The sequence below is a fragment of the Miscanthus floridulus genome, chromosome 8 (genome assembly GCF_019320115.1).
Source record: "Miscanthus floridulus cultivar M001 chromosome 8, ASM1932011v1, whole genome shotgun sequence".
In the NCBI taxonomy this organism is placed as follows: domain Eukaryota; kingdom Viridiplantae; phylum Streptophyta; class Magnoliopsida; order Poales; family Poaceae; genus Miscanthus; species Miscanthus floridulus.
Genome location: NC_089587.1, coordinates 37,878,155 through 37,897,020, shown reverse-complemented (window position 1 = coordinate 37,897,020; position 18,866 = coordinate 37,878,155). Strand labels below are relative to the sequence as shown.

The 18,866-nt window shown below is 48.8% G+C and overlaps 1 protein-coding gene across 1 annotated transcript; it reads left to right on the top strand.

Annotated features, from left to right (window-relative positions):
- Nucleotides 1-12,107: 12,107 nt before the first annotated feature.
- LOC136471662 (cytochrome P450 93G1-like) lies at nucleotides 12,108-13,961 on the top strand. Its single transcript, XM_066469406.1, has 2 exons — nucleotides 12,108-13,106; nucleotides 13,184-13,961. Exons 1-2 carry the CDS (start codon nucleotides 12,123-12,125, stop codon nucleotides 13,826-13,828), a joined length of 1,629 nt encoding a protein of 542 aa, XP_066325503.1. The 5' UTR covers nucleotides 12,108-12,122; the 3' UTR covers nucleotides 13,829-13,961.
- The last annotated feature ends 4,905 nt before the right edge of the window (nucleotides 13,962-18,866 follow it).

Sequence of the window (18,866 nt, the reverse complement as noted above, 5' to 3'; positions counted from 1 at the left end):
CCATGCCTAATCGATGAGGTGGTCCTAGGTTTCCTTCTGTTGACGAAGGAAACGAGATTTCCCCCGACGACGAGCTATAAGGGACTATAGGGAGATGATGGTCAGGATACGAAAACTATATAGAGGAAGAAAAGGGCAAGAAGTAGGACCAAACCATACCCGGCTAGAGGGAATAACAACATCATGCAATGCGCCCGTGGCATGGTCCATGGCCTCAAGCATCGATACGATCCCTACATCAAAGCTCTCCCGCTCCATGCTCTCTGTGTCATCGTCAAGGGTGCGACACTAGCCGATAGCCGCTGCCTAGATTGGAGGGCAATGCTCTTCTTCAGCACCAGCACTAAGGGATTCCACTGCCTACCACCACTACAAAGGATAAAAAACACAAGTCATGATGAAATCCGACTAAAATAGGAAAAAATAGAGGAATCGATAACTCACCTCGGCGTCATCGGGCAGCAGATGTGTTTAGGGGATGAACCCCCCAACCCTTGCTCCACCTTGTCAGAACAAGGCCACTTCAAGCCCGCCTCCTGCTCTTGGGCAGAGGGGCTCACCCCGGGCAGCTCCTAGGGCACGTTGGTGGAACACCCTGCTCCCCTTGGCTCTTAGGGCCCAACGGCAGGGCCATCCACCTCCACTGGCACCTTAGGCCCGATGATAGAGCCGCCTGCCTCTGTTGAGTCCTAGGGCAGGCTGATGGTATGTCCTACCTCCACCGGCTCCCTAGATGTACCCTCCCCTTCGTGGGACGAGAAGGGTCCCGATGCCTGCAAGGATGAATCGATGTCTATCAGCGCATCCTCGTTCTCCAAGTTGTCCCACTCGATATCACTGGCTACCATTTCTTCTTCCTCCATCACCTCGTTGTCATCACCATCGTCATCACCATCATCATTGTCGGTGTCCTCCCCTTCTCCCAGCGTCCGTAGCTTCTACTGCTTCTTCCTCTTCTTGTCCTCCTTCGCCTTCCTCAGCCGCTCGCCCTTGGCATGATTAGCCACCCTCATGGCCGAATCCCTCGGCAGCGGCGCTAGGTGATCCATGAGGATGAGGTCCCTCGGCTGGTCCTATCCCTCTCAAAGTTAGTCCCACGGGGTTAGGAAATCAATTGAAGAGAAGGCAGGAGAAAAGGAAACTTACGAAGAAGGCATAGCCTGGCTTCGGCCACATCGGAGGATGCCCTGGCACTGAGTAGATGAATTCAAGGGTGGCACCCGTGTCATCCCACAAAGGCTCCATCACCTCCTTGATGCATTGTGTGATCTCGAAGTTAGCGTTCCCTCGGCAAGCGCCGTTCCATCGAACAACGCCTTGGGCACCATCGCGTATAGCGGGAGCGTGCGCATCATCAACGGCACCACCCTCCTCGCATGGTAGGCCCTGATGACGCCTGACCCTTTTAGGCCATTCTCCTTTTTAGGATATGGATGGCGGCGATGTGGTCTCGAATCTTCTTCTTATCCTTCTCCGGCACGCCCCAATTCCTCTACTGCTCTGGGGCCTCTTCGATCAAGCGCCCGATGAACTCCGATGAAGGGGCAGCGGCGTCATTCTTGAGGCAGAACCACTGTGAGTGACACCCCTTGTTGGACATCGAGAGCCTCATGGACGGGTACTCGCTAACCCAATTGTTTCAAAGTTGGATGCCGGCGCACCCCATCGACATGTGCAGCTCCTGCCTGCCGCCCTTCTCTCTCTTCCTCTGGAGGCTGACAGTGAAGAAATACCTCCATAAGTTGAAGTGGGGGCTGATCCCTAGGAATCCTTCGCACAGCGCAACGAATGCTGCCATGCGCTGGATCCCATTGGGATTAAGATGCTGCAGCTCAATCTTGTAGAAGTGTAGCAGCCCCCGGAGGAATTTGTGGGCAGGGGTCGCAAGCCCACGCTCGTGAAAGTGGGCGAACGACACCACGTAGCCATCGGGCGATGACAGCAAACCCTCATTGCTAGGTAGCAAGCACTCTTCGACTAAGGTCCGTGTGTGGAGAAGACCACGATGGATGAGGCCCTCCATGCTTTTGAAGGTGATGTCATAACAGCACCACAGATCAATTGGAGGTGGGAGCGGATGGATGCGAGCTCAATGGTGGTAGAGATGCAGAGGCAGGAAACCTAAGCGTTGGCGGTGGTGGCATGGCTGCGGAGGCTAGGATGTAGGTGTGCGTATGAAACCCGGAGGGCTAACCCTTTGGTTTTATAGGGGCTGCGTGTGCGGGGAAACCAACCGCTCACCTAGATCTCCACGCCTACCATGACCTATCACCACATCTCATCGTGGGGCATGCGCAGGCAACCTATGGCCGTCCCCTCAAAAAATGCGTCAGACGTTTCGCCTCCTCGAACGGGCCACGACCCATCTAAGCCCATAAGTTCAAAGGTTGGCCCACCGATGGGTTCAACAACTGCTCTAGGCACTTTTAGAGTGAGGGTGGAAAGGGATGGGCCCACTAGTGGTCAGTACCTGGGCGCACGAGCGTCACGGGTGTCCCAGCCCATGTTCGAGCCTCGGGCGGATTCAATCCATGGTTTTTCCTCTAAGAAAGGCAGAGAGCCCTCAAGACCGATCGAATGGACCTGAGAACTATATGGATTGACCGCTGAGAATCTAGAGTCGGTCACCAGCTAATCCAAGCCAGACCCCCATGAACAGGATGTCAGGGGTCCACTCGGACTAGCCCGTTAATAACTCATCGATCACCATGGCTCCTCCGTAGAGGAAAATCATGGCACGGCTTAGCCCCTCTATTTTTATCAGAAAAAATGCTTAAGGAAAGATGAGCCGACCCTCGACCAGACCCCTGCTACGTGCGGGGGCTCAAGGAAAGTTAGACTCACCAGGAGACCGAACGCACAGTCGTAGAACGACAGACCCCCATAGGGGTCAAAATCAGAAAAGACCTTTTTTGACCCACTAAATCTCACAGCTATATCCCCCAGAGGCCCGATCACGACAAAAGGGAATCGTCGTCCCTAGGACATGCCATGGGTGACAAGAAAAGGCCAAGGCTCTTAGAGTCCTCCTATTCAGAAAAGCCTCTGAAGGAGTATTCTACTCCTCCGCGGGCTCAGGGGCTACTGTCGGGGACCAATACTAGGGTACTCGAAGAGTAGCTAATGGTCATCAATATTGATTCAACCAAGCAGTCAAGAGCGCGCCTACAGCTCCAACCGACCCTAGGTGCACGGGCTCCACCTCGCCTGACCTCTGGGGGTAGGCTCCGCCTCGCCCGACCCCGAGGACACGATCTTCGCCTCGCCTGACCTCCAGGGGCGGGCTCCATCTCGCTCGACCCTGAGGCCACGATCTTCGCCTTGCTAGACCCCTTGGGTGCGGGCTCTGTCTCGCTCGACGAGGACTCATAATATCGCCAACCACTTCAGGTCTAAGTGTATGGGCCTGGGTCAAAACTCTTATACCAAGGAAGAGACCGTCATTCCCTAATGTAACCCGTGGCCATAATGGGCCATACCTGAGGATTCACATCAAGAACAGCGTCGGGCGTACCGGTGTTGTTCTGCCTAACCCTCATACGAACACTGACAGACGTGTCAGTTCACCACGATGTCCACTAGGACGGAGTGGAGCGCCTTGACCGGCGGATGACGCCTACGCATGGCACCAGTGACGGACAGGACCACGACGTGGAGCCGTCCCTATTGACATCTACAAGGTCGGCGAGACCCTATGAAGGAGAAGAAGGACCCGACGATCTTGGAGGCCTTCCTCTCTCTCTCGTTCTTCTCCTTTTCATCCGCTATAACCCGCGCTTTCCCTTGGTCTATAAAAGGGAAAGCAGGGCGCCCCATGAAAGAGACCCCAAAACCGATCGACCCATCAAGATTCGATACAGATCCGCACAAGAGCACGACACGAACGCACAGCTGAGCAGCGATCGAGCTCTCAACACACACTCACTCCTTTCACCAGAGACTTGGGATCCTTTCCCTCTCTCGTTCGTTTGTAACCCCAACTATAAACTTTTGGTGCTAGTAACATGAGCAGCAGCGACGAACTGGACGTAGAGACTTTCTGTCTGAACCAGTATAAACCTCGTGTCCTCTAAGCACACCATCCGAGTCAGACGCGCAATAATACAAATTTACTCGTCGGTGGTAACTTGAAACACCGACAAATTGCTTTTCGAATATTTACTCAATTCAACTCAAAATACATACTGTTAAATTCAACATACATGAATAGAATTTAATTACTAAGTTCGTCAATAACCAAAGTGAAATAAAATCAAGTGCACTTAATCTCCATTGTTGAAGTGAATCAAATTATAATGGATAATATTTATTGAAATGGGAGGTCAAGTGAAGAATGTTAGGCAACAAGTAGCCATTTTGGTTTAACAATGTTTTTGAAGTTACAAAATGACATAAGTAGAGATAAAAGTATGTGGATATATAACATAGACAAAGATAGCTCATGAAAAATACTATAGTTATAAAAATATTTAATAATTAAAGTTAGTCGATTAATATTTATATAATATCTAACATGAAATTGTAAATTATATAAAATAATTTGTATTAGTAAATAAATAAAGTATTAAAATAATTTACAACAAGAAATATCCTATGTTTAAACTACTGTAAAAATACCTAAAATTAATTTAATGTTTCTATATCATTAATAATACTAAATTGATGTTAAAATTTATTATGGATATACTATACATAGTTTCAATGCACCAATAGTAATATAAAAATTAAATAATATGTCACCAATTGTAGAAAGAAAAAAATTAAATAGATTTATTATACTTAAGTGTCGGATATTTTATATTTTTTTAGAATACAGATTTAGAATGATACTTAAAAATTGAATCGGTTACACCCATTGGGCCTGTTCGCTTGTCTGAATTCTGGAGGAATCTGGATGGTTTGGAGGAATGCTGGAGGAATTTGTGAGAGAAAAATACTATTCCGGATGAAAAAATAAGCGGATCAAGCAGGATTTAAGGGCACGTAAACGGAGCCTGTCTAAAAGTGGAAGCTGAGGTCAACGCGTGTGGAGACCCCGCGACATACACTGCCGCAGCGACCCATGCATATGCATAGGAGTAGGGATGAAAACGAATCGGATACGAACGGATATCACTCATATTATATTTGTTTTCATATTTCTGTTCGGATTCAGATTCGGACACGGATAGCGTTCGGATACATATACGAATACGGATTGACTCGGTTATGGATACGAATAATGAGTATCGAATACGGTATGAATCGGATTCGGAGAAGGTCGGATACAAATATCTATTCGGATATTGAGTAAAAGCAGCATATATATATATATATATATATATATATATATATATATATATATATATATATATATATATATATATATATATATATATATATATATCATACGTGCGCAAACCATTACACCACTCTATGAGTCCATAATCCATCTAGATTAAGCCGAAAGACTAAAGAGTAAAGCAACAAATAAGATAAAGATACAGATACATCATACATCAAACATCATACAAGCACCAATCTTCGCGGCATGAGTAGAAATAGCCAAGCTCATGGCTTCATGGGTCTCATGGAGTCATGGTCATGGATTCAAGATCTACAATCCTTATATAGGCCATTTTTTCATTTGAGAAAGTTTGAACAAAATGTAGTTCAAATTTCACAAGTGTGTGACATAGTTTTAGAAAGTCTGTATGAGATTCAAGAATTTGTGACTAGTGTTTGATAAAACTTTCTCAAATGGGAAAATGAGCTATGTAACAATTGTAGATCTTGCTGAGATGATCAAACTTGGTATTCAGAGTTTTTTCATCTGAGGTCATTTAGTGTCTCATTTGAGCAAGTTTGACCAAGTCAAATTTGGTCAAATGAAAAAACAACACTTTGACTCTAGTATTATGAACTCTAAATGACTTCAAATTGAAAAGTTTTGAATACCAAGTTTGTTCAACTCAACAAGATCTACAATTCTTGTTTTGGTAAACTTTCCATTTGAGATAGTTTGGACGGTTCAAATTTGTGATTTTTAAATTTCGATGCTTACAAACTAGTTTTCGGAACCCTAGATTGTCTCAAATTGAAAAGTTTTGAATACCAAGTTTGTTCAGCTCGTCAAGATCTACAATCCTTATATAGGCTATTTTTTTCATTTGAGAAAGTTTGAACAAAATGTAGTTCAAATTTCACAAGTGTGTGACATAGTTTCAGAAAGTCTATATGAGATTCAAGAATTTGTGACTAGTGTTTGATAAAACTTTCTCAAATGGGAAAATGAGCTATGTAACAATTGTATATCTTGCTGAGACGATCAAACTTGGTATTCAGAGTTTTTTCCTCTGAGGTCATTTAGTGTCTCATTTGAGCAAGTTTGACCAAGTCAAATTTGGTCAAATGAAAAAACAACACTTTGACTCTAGTATTATGAACTCTAAATGACTTCAAATTGAAAAGTTTTTAATACCAAGTTTGTTCAACTCATCAAGATCTACAATTGTTGTTTTGGTCAACTTTCCATTTGAGATAGTTTGGACGGTTCAAATTTGTGATTTTTAAATTTCGACGTTTACAAACTAGTTTTCGGAACCCTAAATTGTCTCAAATTAAAAAGTTTTGAATACCAAATTTGTTCATCTCATCAAGATCTACAATCCTTATATAGGCCATTTTTTCATTTGAGAAAGTTTGAACAAAATATAGTTCAAATTTCACAAGTGTGTGACATAGTTTCAGAAAATCTATATGAGATTCAAGAATTTATGACTAGTGTTTGATAAAACTTTCTCAAATGGGAAAATGAGCTATGTAACAATTGTAGATCTTGCTGAGATGATCAAACTTGGTATTCAGAGTTTTTTCATCTGAGGTCATTTAGTGTCTCATTTAAGCAAGTTTGACCAAGTCAAATTTGGTCAAATGAAAAAACAACACTTTGACTCTAGTATTATGAACTCTAAATGACTTTAAATTGAAAAGTTTTGAATACCAAGTTTGTTCAACTCATCAAGATCTACAATTGTTGTTTTGGTCAACTTTCCATTTGAGATAGTTTGGATGGTTCAAATTTGTGATTTTTAAATTTTGACGCCTATAAACTAGTTTTCCATTTGAGAAAGTTTGGACGGTTTAAATTTTGAAGCACTAAATGATTTTAAACGAAAAAGTTGTAAACAACAAAGTTTCATAACTTTTTGAGATCTACAATTTTTATTTTGATCATTTCTCCATCCAAGGTCGTTTGAATAATATCCGGATAATATCCGTTTTTAAATATCCGGATATATCCGATACTTAACCGGATTATCCGATATCCGCCGGATATCGATGATATTACATCCGTATTCGATATCCGCCTAAGATATCCGTTTTAGTATCCGTATCCGAAAAAAATTACGGATATCCGAGTAACTATCCAGATAAGTGTTCATATTTGTTCGGTCGAACGGACGGTCGAATAAATATCCGTACCGTTTTCATCCATACATAGGAGGAAGGCTAATAATACAGGAGGTGCTATTGTAAGGTTTCTGGGTAGACTATTTTCAGCCTGTCTATATAATAGTTAGCTATTCATTATTAATACATGACCTATCCGTCTTTTATATAAAATTTTTTTGGTTATCGTGTCTAAGCTGGCTGTAAGCTTACAACTTGTTTCTCCTCTCTTTTCTTTCTCTCTTCTCCACTTTAGCATTTAGCTAGCTTACAACCTGTTATTCACCCTTTTCTGAAACACTACTTCAGCAGTACTTTTCAGCGAACGAACAGTGTTTTTCTCTCACAATAAATCAGCATAAGTCAAGTTTCAGCATAATAGTTGCTCTAAAGCTTTGTTCAAGGTTCATGCTTTAGCTTCTCGCAGACTCCATTGGATATTGGACCACCGACCACATACTCCCTCCGTCCCAATTTAACTGTCGTTTTCGGTATCCGTACCACGACTTTGACTCAATTTATTCAAAATATGTGCAATATTTGTGTCTTCAAATAAATTTGTTAAAAAACTAGATTCAAAGATCTTTCCAATGATGCTAATTATGTATCATAAATAATAATATTTTTTAATATATATTTTGTTAAAGTTGTTTCTCGAAAAACGAGAACGACAGATATTCTGGAACCGAGGGAGTAATGATTAGTACCAATCAACGTGATCTCCATGGAGAAAAAGGATAATCAGAGCACATGCAACGCAAGGACGGTGAACAGTTTGAACTCTCATCCAGGAGCGTGTTTAGTCGGATGAATTTGGAAATTTTGGCTGCTGTAGCACTTTCGTTTTTATTTGACAATTAGTATTCAATCATGGACTAATTAGGTTCAAAACGTTCGTCTCGTAATTTTCAACCAAACTGTACAATTAGTTTTTTTTCGTCTACATTTAATGCTCCATACACGTATCACAAGATTCGATATGATGAGTACTGTATCACTTTTTGGAATTTTGGGGTAGCAACTGAACACGCCCAGGTGATCCAGGTCCATGCCTGACTCAAAACTTCTGTATGTCACAGCCATAGGCTCATAGCCGACCAGACCAGCACGACGACAAAAGCTCGCCGCTTGTAGACACCTTCCTACTGTGCACCGAATTCTCTGGCAAGCTGCACAGAATTCTCCTTTCCCATTCTCAAATTACAGACTTTGTAGGATTGCTCCACCAACACGGCTCCGTAGACTCTATCATAGAGCAACTACATAATAGACTAGAGTTTCTAGAGCTTTCTTGACTCTATCTTTTCTCATAGAGTGTTTGAATCCCGCTACTAAAATTTAGGAGGTGTGTCAGAAGGATATTGTATAGGGTATTCGGATACTAATAAAAAAACAAATTATATAATCCGTCAGTACTCCACGAGATGAATTTTTAAGCCTAATTAATCCGTCAGTCGCAAACTATGTAATTAGTTTTGTAATTAGTCTATATTTAATACTCCATACATGTGTCCAAACATCCGATAGGACAACGATTAAAATTTAGGTGGGAAACCAAACACCCCTTAGAATAGAGTTAGTAAAGCTGCAGCTATTTAACCAAAAAAACAGTCGCAGCAATCCTTCTTTTCGCAATCTCTGTTCACACGTGTATATATATATAGAGAACTATTAAGCTGTAGCTGGCTACGGAATATCTAATTCTGTAGCCGGATCCAACCCATCGACCAGACCGCCACCATCGAGCGGACGTGCACGGACCCACCGAAACTTTTGTTAATTATTAATTCAATTCCGTGCCGCTTGCCTTTCATGGCTCGTAAATGTAGCCATTTAATTAGATTGGATACCCCTTAATCACGGCGCTTCCTAATTGCTCCATTTGGCGAACGATCATTGGACGGAGAAGAGCTCGACGAGGCTCTGCATCAGCTGCACCTGCGCGCAGACCGCAGAGGCAGCGCACATAGTCGCCAGTCACGTCGAGGAGGCTGCATTACTCCTTCTCGGGCTCTCGGCGCCGCCTGGAACATCGACGATGGTCTCGTCGAGGCTGCAGTACTCCATCCCGTACGGGCAGAAGCAGGCAACCGAGGTAAGTAGCAGCAAACGTCGACGATGGTCAGGCGCGCGCCCTCCAGCCTATTCATCCACGTCATTCAGCTTGCATGTTTGGGCAGGTCCATACACCGCACGGAGGAGGTGGCCGCCGGTCACGACGTTCGCATCCACCGCCTCTCCGCCGTCGAGACCCCGACGGACCACACGGGCTCCGTCGAGTTCATCTCCTAGGTCGTGCAGCTGTGTACGCGGCCCACGTCAGGGCGGCCGTCTCGAGCCTGGTGTGCCCGGTGGCTGCGCTCATTCTCGACCTGTTCTGCACCCCGCTGGTCGATGTGGCCCGCGAGCTCGTAGGGCCGGCAGGCGCTCTCCTTCCTGCGCCTGCCGGCGCTGTGCGAGGAGGTGGCCGGCGAGTTCGGGGAGAGATAGATAGCGCGGCGGACATCGCTGGGCTGCCCCCAGTGCCGAATGTGCGTGGTACATGTACCATGGCAGGCATTTCATGGATGCCGTCGGCATCATCGTTAACACAGTCGCCGAGCTCGAGCAGGGCGTCGTCTCCGCCATTGCCGAGGGCCGGTGCACGCGCACGACCGGGTGCCCTGCTCTGACGCTGTACCCGATCGGCTCGGTCATCTCGTTCCGCTAGTTCAAAATTCTTGTAAATACTTGTATTCATAGTACAAAGTTCTTGTAAATATTCTTTGTGCAAGTTCTCGTAATAAATTTCATAGTACGAGATATTCGTAGTATATATCTTGATCCATATTTTGTGTAATATAATTTCGTTTTAGGTGTACATTCTTTATTATCCCTTTACAAATCTCTGTTACACCTGAATCCCATGAGTTTATTCCAGGTGTAGGGACATTTTGTTCCCCTAAGACCCTGTTCGGTTATCAGAGAATGATAACCTCGAAAAAATCCAGTGAGATCCGCTACCTTAATTTGTATAAGCAGTCAAACCTAGAATGATTCTTGGCTCTAGAATCAGCTAACCGAACAAGGCCTCAGGAGTTTTGTTCCACATGAATAAACTTTTAGTTAAGATATAAGACGGCGGTCGTGAAGGTTTACCCATGGTGGTGACGTGATGTTTTAAGCTCAATCATTTTTGCAGAAGCGGTTAGTCTTGCTAAAGCCAAAAGTCAAGGAAGCAGTTAACAACATTATTGGGGATCGTCTTCGACTGGATGAATGATGTCAGACCGCCGACCTTAGCTGTTTCAGTCTTTCAGACATTGCGGTTAAGGGCGTGTTTAGTTCCGAAAATTTTTGGCTTTTGGACACTGTAGCACTTTCGTTTTTATTTGACAAAAATTATCCAATTATGGACTATTTAGGCTTAAAAGATTCGTCTCACGATTTCTCGGTTAACTGTGTAATTAGTTTTTTTTTCGTCTACATTTAGTACTCCATACATGTGCCGCAAGATTCGATGTGACGGTTACTATGCAAAAATTTTTGGTTTTTGGGTGGAACTAAACAGGGCCTAAATAATAGGATAGCGGTCGTTAAAGTCTCGGGAGTGTGGCCGTGTGACCTCGTATCCCCAGCCGTACCTAGTGACTCTAATTGCTTTATTAAAAGCAGAGTAACTATTTTCTTTAAAAAAATACTTCTTAGTTTTAACTATATAGGTGTTCAGAATTCATACCCAATAAATTTTCACTTGAATTCCATGATTTGTGCAAATTTTTTGTTCCTCCTTGTAACGTTTTGGTCCACCAAAAGTGCATGATTTATTTTTTAGTGAAGTGTACAAAATTTCCATTTCCATGTATGTATAACTTTTTCCACCTAAACAAACTTTTGTGTTTCTCAAAGAACTTAAGATTATCACAGTCTGTTCTAGAAGATGGGTCGTTGAAATTTACAACTGAAGCCCACCAACTATCATATGGAGGACAAACAGTCGGAAGGAAGAATAAGCCTCCTCACAAAAATGTAAAGAAAGAAAGAGAATAATCCTAAGGACATGTTTGTTTCAGTTTTTTTTTGCTACTGTTAGGCAGGAGCTGAAATAAACAGTCGAATTGTTGAGCTTGCTTTTTTTTAAAAAAAATTGAACGCTGGCTTCTATCCAAATAAATAAAAAGCTAAAAAGAAGATTAGGAGTTTTTCTAGTTTTCCGTGTACCAAGAAGCTAAAAGTTATTACAAAAAAGTCAATAGTAAAAAGCTAATAACCGAAAGTCAGTGTTTAACTAAAAGCCCTAACCCTAAACCCTTCGCTGTTCGTTTTGCTGAAATTTAGCTAATGCTGATTTGTTGTGAGAGAAAAATATTGTTCATTCACTGAAAAATATTACTGAACTAGTGCTAAAAAACAGGGCGTAAAACCGCAGCTCAAACAAAGGTCTAAGCAAAAAAAAAATTAAGAGGAAGGAGGTGTGCGTCACGTGGCATCATGATTTGGCATGCGAACAGCTCCCTATAGGCTATATATTCTACTCAAATTTCATAACTCCCATGCTAAACGCATGTTTTATACTTAACTTAGGAAAGGCTTGCGCGTACCTAAAAACAAAATAATTCTCTAGTCTACAGTGGCTATGAGAAAGCTTAAAACCTGCACCGTCAGAGGTCAGACTAGCAATGCGGTAGAGTAGTGGATGTGAGGTAGTAGCGATGGCCATGGACCAGTTAGCAATGCCCATGCTCCTGTCCACCGACTCAGCAGCCGCCGTCATGGTGCTCCTTTCCGTGGCCACACTGCTTGTTGCCCTGAACCACATGCTCTCATCACGGCGGCGATCTTCTCGGCGGCTTCCCCCGAGCCCGCCGCGCCTCCCGGTGATCGGTCACCTCCACCTGCTGCGTCCACCGGTGCACCGCACCTTCCACGAGCTCGCGTCCCGGCTGGGGGCGCCCCTGATGCACATCCGCCTCGGCTCCACGCACTGCGTCGTGGCCGGCACGGCCGACGTGGCCAGGGAGCTCATCCGCGACCACGACGCCACCATCTCGGGGCGGCCGGTCTCGGTGCTGTCCCGGCTCTTCTCCTACGGCTCCGCCGGCTTCGCGTTCACGCCCAACAGTCCGCACTGGCGCTTCCTCAGGCGGCTGTGCGTCTCCGAGGTGCTGGGCCCGCGCACCGTCGAGCAGCTGCGGCACGTCCGGCGCGGCAGCCTGGCGTCGCTGCTGCGCACCGTGCGGGCGTCGGCTGCGCGGGGCGAGGCGGTGGACGTCACCCGCGAGCTCATCCGCTTCTCCAACACCGCCATCATCCGGATGGTGGCGAGCGACGTGGGCGTGACCGACGAGGCGCAGGAGCTGGTGAAAGCGGTGACGGAGCTGCTCGGCGCCTTCAACCTGGAGGACTACGTCCCCCTGTGCCGCGGCTGGGACCTCCAGGGCCTCCGCAGGAGGGCCACCTGTGTCCACCGGCTGTTTGACGCCGTGTTGGAGCAGATGATCAGGCACAAGGAGGAGGCCAGGGACAGGGAGCGTCGCCGCGGCGGCGGCGGCACGCAGGAGGAGAAGAAAGTAGAGGGGCCGCCGGCGACGTGCAAGCAGCGCAACAAGGACCTGTTGGACATCCTGCTGGACAAGGCGGAGGACGAGACGGCGGAGTTGAAGCTCACCAGGGAAAACATGAAAGCCTTCATCATTGTAAGTAACCCTGTAAGCGTGCAAAAGTCCCAGCAGCGTAGCGTCCATGCATGCTAGTAACAACGTTGCCGATGCAGGACGTGGTGACCGCTGGGTCAGATTCGTCGGCGGCGACGGTGGAGTGGATGCTGGCGGAGCTGATGAACCACCCGGAGGCCCTCGGCAAGGTGCGGGCCGAGATCGACGCGATGGTCGGCGGGGACAGAAGGATCGTGGGGGAGGCGGACCTGCCGAGGCTGCCGTACCTGCAGGCGACGTTCAAGGAGACGCTGCGGCTGCACCCGGGGGCGCCCATCGCGCACCGGCAGTCGACGGCCGAGATGGTGGTCCGCGGGTTCACGGTGCCGCCGGAGACGGCGGTGTTCATCAACCTCTGGGCCATCGGCCGCGACCCGTCCTTCTGGGAGGAACCGCTGGCGTTCAGGCCGGAGCGCTTCATGCCCGGCGGCGCCGCGGAGGGGCTCGAGCCCCGCGGTGGCCAGCAGTTCCAGTTCATGCCCTTCGGCAGCGGCCGCCGGGGATGCCCCGGCATGGGGCTCGCGCAGCAGTCCGTGCCGGCGGTCCTCGCGGCCCTCGTGCAGTGCTTTGATTGGGCCGCTGCCGACGGCGGGACAGCGGCGATAGGTATGGATGAGTCCGACGTGGGCCTAGTGTGCGCTCGGAAGCACCCGCTTGTGCTCCGTCCCACCGCTCGTCTCAACCCGTTCCCGGCGGTCGTCTGAACCCGTTCCCTGCATGCCGGCCGGCTTGCCGATCGCCATCGTATATATACATGTCCCTTAATTTTGTACTCGTATATTGTTCACACAAAAAAATGTAGTCGTATATACGTACCTGGGTCCTAAAATAAGTACATTTCTGATGCATAGTAACAGGAAACCAGCCAATTCTTCGTGTGTACACTACAGCTTACTGATTGCGCCATGTGCAAGCATACCTGGGTGAAGTTTCTGTCCACTTATACAGTGTTGGATATCTATATCCGGGTATCCGAGCCAAAGGATTAATAAGCGTCATGTTGGCTCATCCGATGGTTAAGGGCGCAACTACGGCCTCGTCCGACCCCAGGGGTTGGGCCACGCCTCGTCCGACTCCGAGGACGAGGTTTTCGCCTCGTCCGACCGCAAGGCGTGGGCTCCGACTCGTCCGGTCCCACGGGGAGGGCTCCGCCTCGTCCAACCTCCGAGGGTCGGTTTTCGTCTCGCTCAGCCCCCAGGGCAAGATTTCGGCCTCGCCCGTTTCCTGGGGGTCGGATTAGCTACCGGACAAAAGAGTGGCCCCAGGGTGTAACCCGAACCGCTTCAACCACTACAGCGTGGAGGCGCATGCCCGAGAGCACGTCTCGGGCATGTCCTGATGCGACTGACGGTCGCATCAGGCCATGCTGGGAGACTCACGTCGCCCACCGCGTCAACAGGCCAGTACTGTGCTGCCAACTCCCTGCCTGACCACCGTCCAACGTCAGTCGACCGGCGTCAGTTGACTAGCACTGTACCACCAGCCCCCCGCGTGACCTCTGTCAGGGGACCCTTTGACCATTCCTTCCGCTCGGATGGGATGGAAGACAAGAAAGGCACACGACGCCCGCACGTATGCCGTAGCGGCCAACAGGACCCCGGTGCGATGCCGCTGTCACCACGATCTACAGGGTCAGCGGGACCCATGCAAAGAGGAGGACGGCACACCCCCGGGAGCCTTATTTCTCTTTCTTTTTTCCCTCTTCCCTTCTCTCGGTCTCTGGTATCCTGTTCTCTCCCCTTGGTCTATAAAATGGAAGGCAGGGCACCGCTCAGGAGAGAGATTGATCGACCGATAGATCGAGCAGTAGAAACATCGAGCAATCGAACCACAGAGACTTGGGAGCTCCTCTCTCTCTCGCTGGTTTGTAACCCCCTACTATAAATTCAGTGCTAGTAACACGAGCAGCCCGAAACTGGACGTAGAGACATTCGACCCGAACCAGTATAATCCTCGTGTCCTCTTAGCACACCATCCGAGCGAGATGCGTAATACTACAAATTTAATCGTTGGTATTTACTCGAAACACCGACAGTTGGTGCGCCAGGTAGGGGGACTTTTACGCATCTCGACATCAACACCAGGCCACGGATGGCTAGTCACGGCATCAGCTGGGTCCCGGGCACACATGTGCACTTTGGGGACCTAGACTTCATCGTCATGGCGGAGGGAGAGCTGGCGCGGACGCCCGTCATTGTTTAACCCCTCCACTCCGCCGGCCTTGACACGATCACTAAGGCGCTCGAGGAGCTGCGGCTACGTGCGCCGGAGGCCCGCGCCCCCGGGAGCAGCCAGCTCCTCGACTTCGACTACGGGAGGTTGGAGCGTCAGCTTGGCGTCTTCCTGGGACCCCAACCGTCCCAGGAGGGCCTACACCACCTCACCTTCTCGTTCGCCAACGTCATGGCGCAGCTTACCGGGGGAGAGCCACTCTCCCCGAAATACTTCATCCGGAGCGCCCCAACAGTGCCCCCGTTCGGTCTCCGCAATGCCGCAGAGACCGTTGGCCACCTTATGGCGCAACGTATGATTCCATCCCCCGTGAACGACGAGTTCATGGGGGTGATCGAACACGTCATGGAGTCTTTCCATGACCTCCTCGCAGAGGAGCCAGAGATGTCCTCTGGCTCTGACTCTAGTAGGGGGAGCCATCACCCCCCTCGTGAATGCTTCATGACAGGTACCTCCGAGGGACACGTCGAAAGCATCCACAAGCAAGAGGCTACTTTGACAAATGACCTCGACGACGAGGTCGAGGGAGATACAAGAGCCCCACCCCGCCTGCGAGTGGAGCAGCTGAAGGCCCGGCAACTAGAGCTTGAGGAAGCGCGACTCCAGCTCGAACAGGAATGCGTGGAGCTCGATCATGAGATCGAGCACCACAGAGACAGGGGCGCGCTTGCGCCATGGCCCATGACGTGAACCGGAGGATCGTCGAGGATGATCAAGTGCTCCTGCACTTCGCTCGGGCAAGCCAAAACATCGCTGCTGTGGTAGCTTGCTTAGGGGGCTTCCGGTGCCTGCGACGCCCGAGGATCGATGGGCCCACCACGAGATTCGCATGCTTCTCGAGCGTGTGGCTGTGCAGCAGGCTGAGAGCTCGTTGTCTCGACGACGGGAGCTCGACGCCAGCCAGCGCACGCCCTCGGTGCGACCCGACAAGGACACATCAGTCCACCAGGCGCCGCACGACAGCAGGCCGCACATCATGATTCTGGTGTAGGAGCGTCTCGGCCACAACCGTGACATGCATGACACCCTCGACGCCCGCTGGCGTACCCGCAGCGATGTAGGGGAGGGGGCCAGTGCGGTTACCACCCTCGAGGGGGCAGACGCTACGACCACGAGGAGGACTGGAGTCATAGCCCCGAACCAACGGGGCCCCAGGCCTTTGGTCGGCATATCCTCCAGGCGGTGCTCCTGCCCCGATACCGCCCACCGACTAACATCCCAAAGTACTATGAGGAAATGAACCCCAGCTTGTGGCTCAAGGACTACCGCCTCGCCTGTTGGGCCCACGGTGCGGTATGTGATGACTTTGTCATCCGCAATCTCCCCCTATTCCTGGCCTATTCGGCTTGAACATGGCTGGAGCACCTTCCGTCCAACTACGTTCAGAGTTAGGCGGACCTTAAACAAATCTTCGTGGGGAACTTTTAGGGCACTTACACACACCCTAGGAATCCCTGGGATTTGAAGAACTATCGACATAAGTCGGGAGAGACTGTCTGTGAGTACATCCGACGCTTCTCCCAGCATTGCAATGAGCTCCCCAATGTTGTCGACGCCAACATCATCGGAGCCTTCCTATCAGGGACCACCTATGAGTCTCTAGTCCATAAGTTGGGACGTAAGGGCCTATGGACTACCAAGGAACTCCTCGATATCGTGACCAGCCACGCTTTTGGCGAAGAGGCGGTTGGAGCAATTTTCGATCGCTCCAGAGGCAAAGCAAAGCGGAACAAGGACACCAACGAAGGCCCCTTCGACCGCTCGAATAAGAAGAAGAACCAGAAATAGCGCAGGGGTTCGCTCGCCGCCGCCGCCGAGTGAAAAGCCAGTCGAGCGTCGGCCGAGGGCACTCCCGATCACTTTCACATGCTGCTTGAGGGGCCATGCCCAAACCATGCCTTCCAAGTCAAACACATGTACAAGGACAGCTCCCTCATGAAGTGCCTCTTCACCGGTGGCTCCAAGAAATGGGAGCAGAAGAAGAAGCCCGAGGCAGAAGCCGACAACACTAGAGAGAAGGACGGCGGCTTTCTGTTGCTGGATGGCTACCTCATGATCTTCGGTGGGCTGGAGGCATACAGCTCCAAGCGCTGACAGAAGCTCGCGCACCGAGAGGTTTATGAAGCCAAGCCCGCCATGCCCGCTTTTCTTAAATGGTCAAGGTCTCCCATAACCTTCGACCGATCTAACCACCTGGATAGCGTCACACACCCAGGCAGGTACCCGCTCATGGTCGACCCTATCGTCGGCACGAAGCGGCTCACCAAGGTACTAATGGATGGAGACAGCGGCCTTAACATCATGTACGTCGAGACGCTCGACGCCATGGGCATCGACCGAGCGTGCATCCGGCCGACCGGAGTGCCTTTCCAAGGCATCGTGCCTAGAAAGCAGGCCGTGCCACTTGAGCAGATCGATCTGCCCATCACCTTTGGGTCTTCGTCCAACTATTGACGGAGACCCTCACCTTTGAAGTGGTTGGGTTCCATGAAACCTACCACGCCATCTAGAGAGGACCATGCTACATGAAGTTCATGGTCATCCTCAACTACACCTACCTCAAGCCATCCTCCCGACCGACCTCGACTACAGAGTGCCAAGGGTCAAGGCCTACAACGAGTAGGGAAACGAAGCATCTTTGGAAGACGCAATGGACCTGCTTGACGAAGCACGCGACGTCGCCCTGCTCCGTTCGGCCAAATACCAGCATGCGCTACAATGCACCATAGCCGACGCGTGTGGGGTCGTGCCTTCGGCGTAGGCGATTTAGTCCCTCATCGGATCTAGAGCAACAAAAATCGCCACAAGCTTTCGGCGCCATGGGAGGGACCATACATCATCGCAGAAGTACTCCGACCCGGCACCTACAAGCTGAATATTGATGACGGCAAAGCCATCACCAACGCCTAGAACATCGAACAGCTATGTCGCTTTTACCCTTAGTCTTTGCGTTCCAAAGCTTCCAATATGCTTATCAAACTAAGTAATGTTTCTGCAAAAACCAAAAAATGTTACCTCCTATCGAGTTCACTTCTGATCTGATCGGTCTTCAGTAACACCCAACCCTAGCAACTACCTAGGGTCGGGTTTTACTCGGGGGCTGATAGGAGTACTTATACTCAGGAACATTTTCTCATCTGACCCTTCTTTTTTATGACAAGACCTAGAAATAAGAGTTGCCAAAAACTAACGATGAGTAAAACTGGTCGCAATGCAAAAAGCCTATGCCTTGACGGCTACGGCATTGCTTGCTCACCAACGTGATCATTACTTAGTCGCTTGCAACTTAAGTTTCTAATGCCTTAACATAAAACTAGGGTTGGATCGCAACAAACTTTATATATATAGGAGTACATATACTCAGGAACATTTTCCCATCCGACCCTTCTTTTTTATGACAAGACCTAGAAATAAGAGTTGCCAAAAACTAACGATGAGTAAAGCTGGTCGGAATGCAAAAAGCCTACGCCCCGACGACTACGGCATCACATGCTCACCAGTGTGATCATT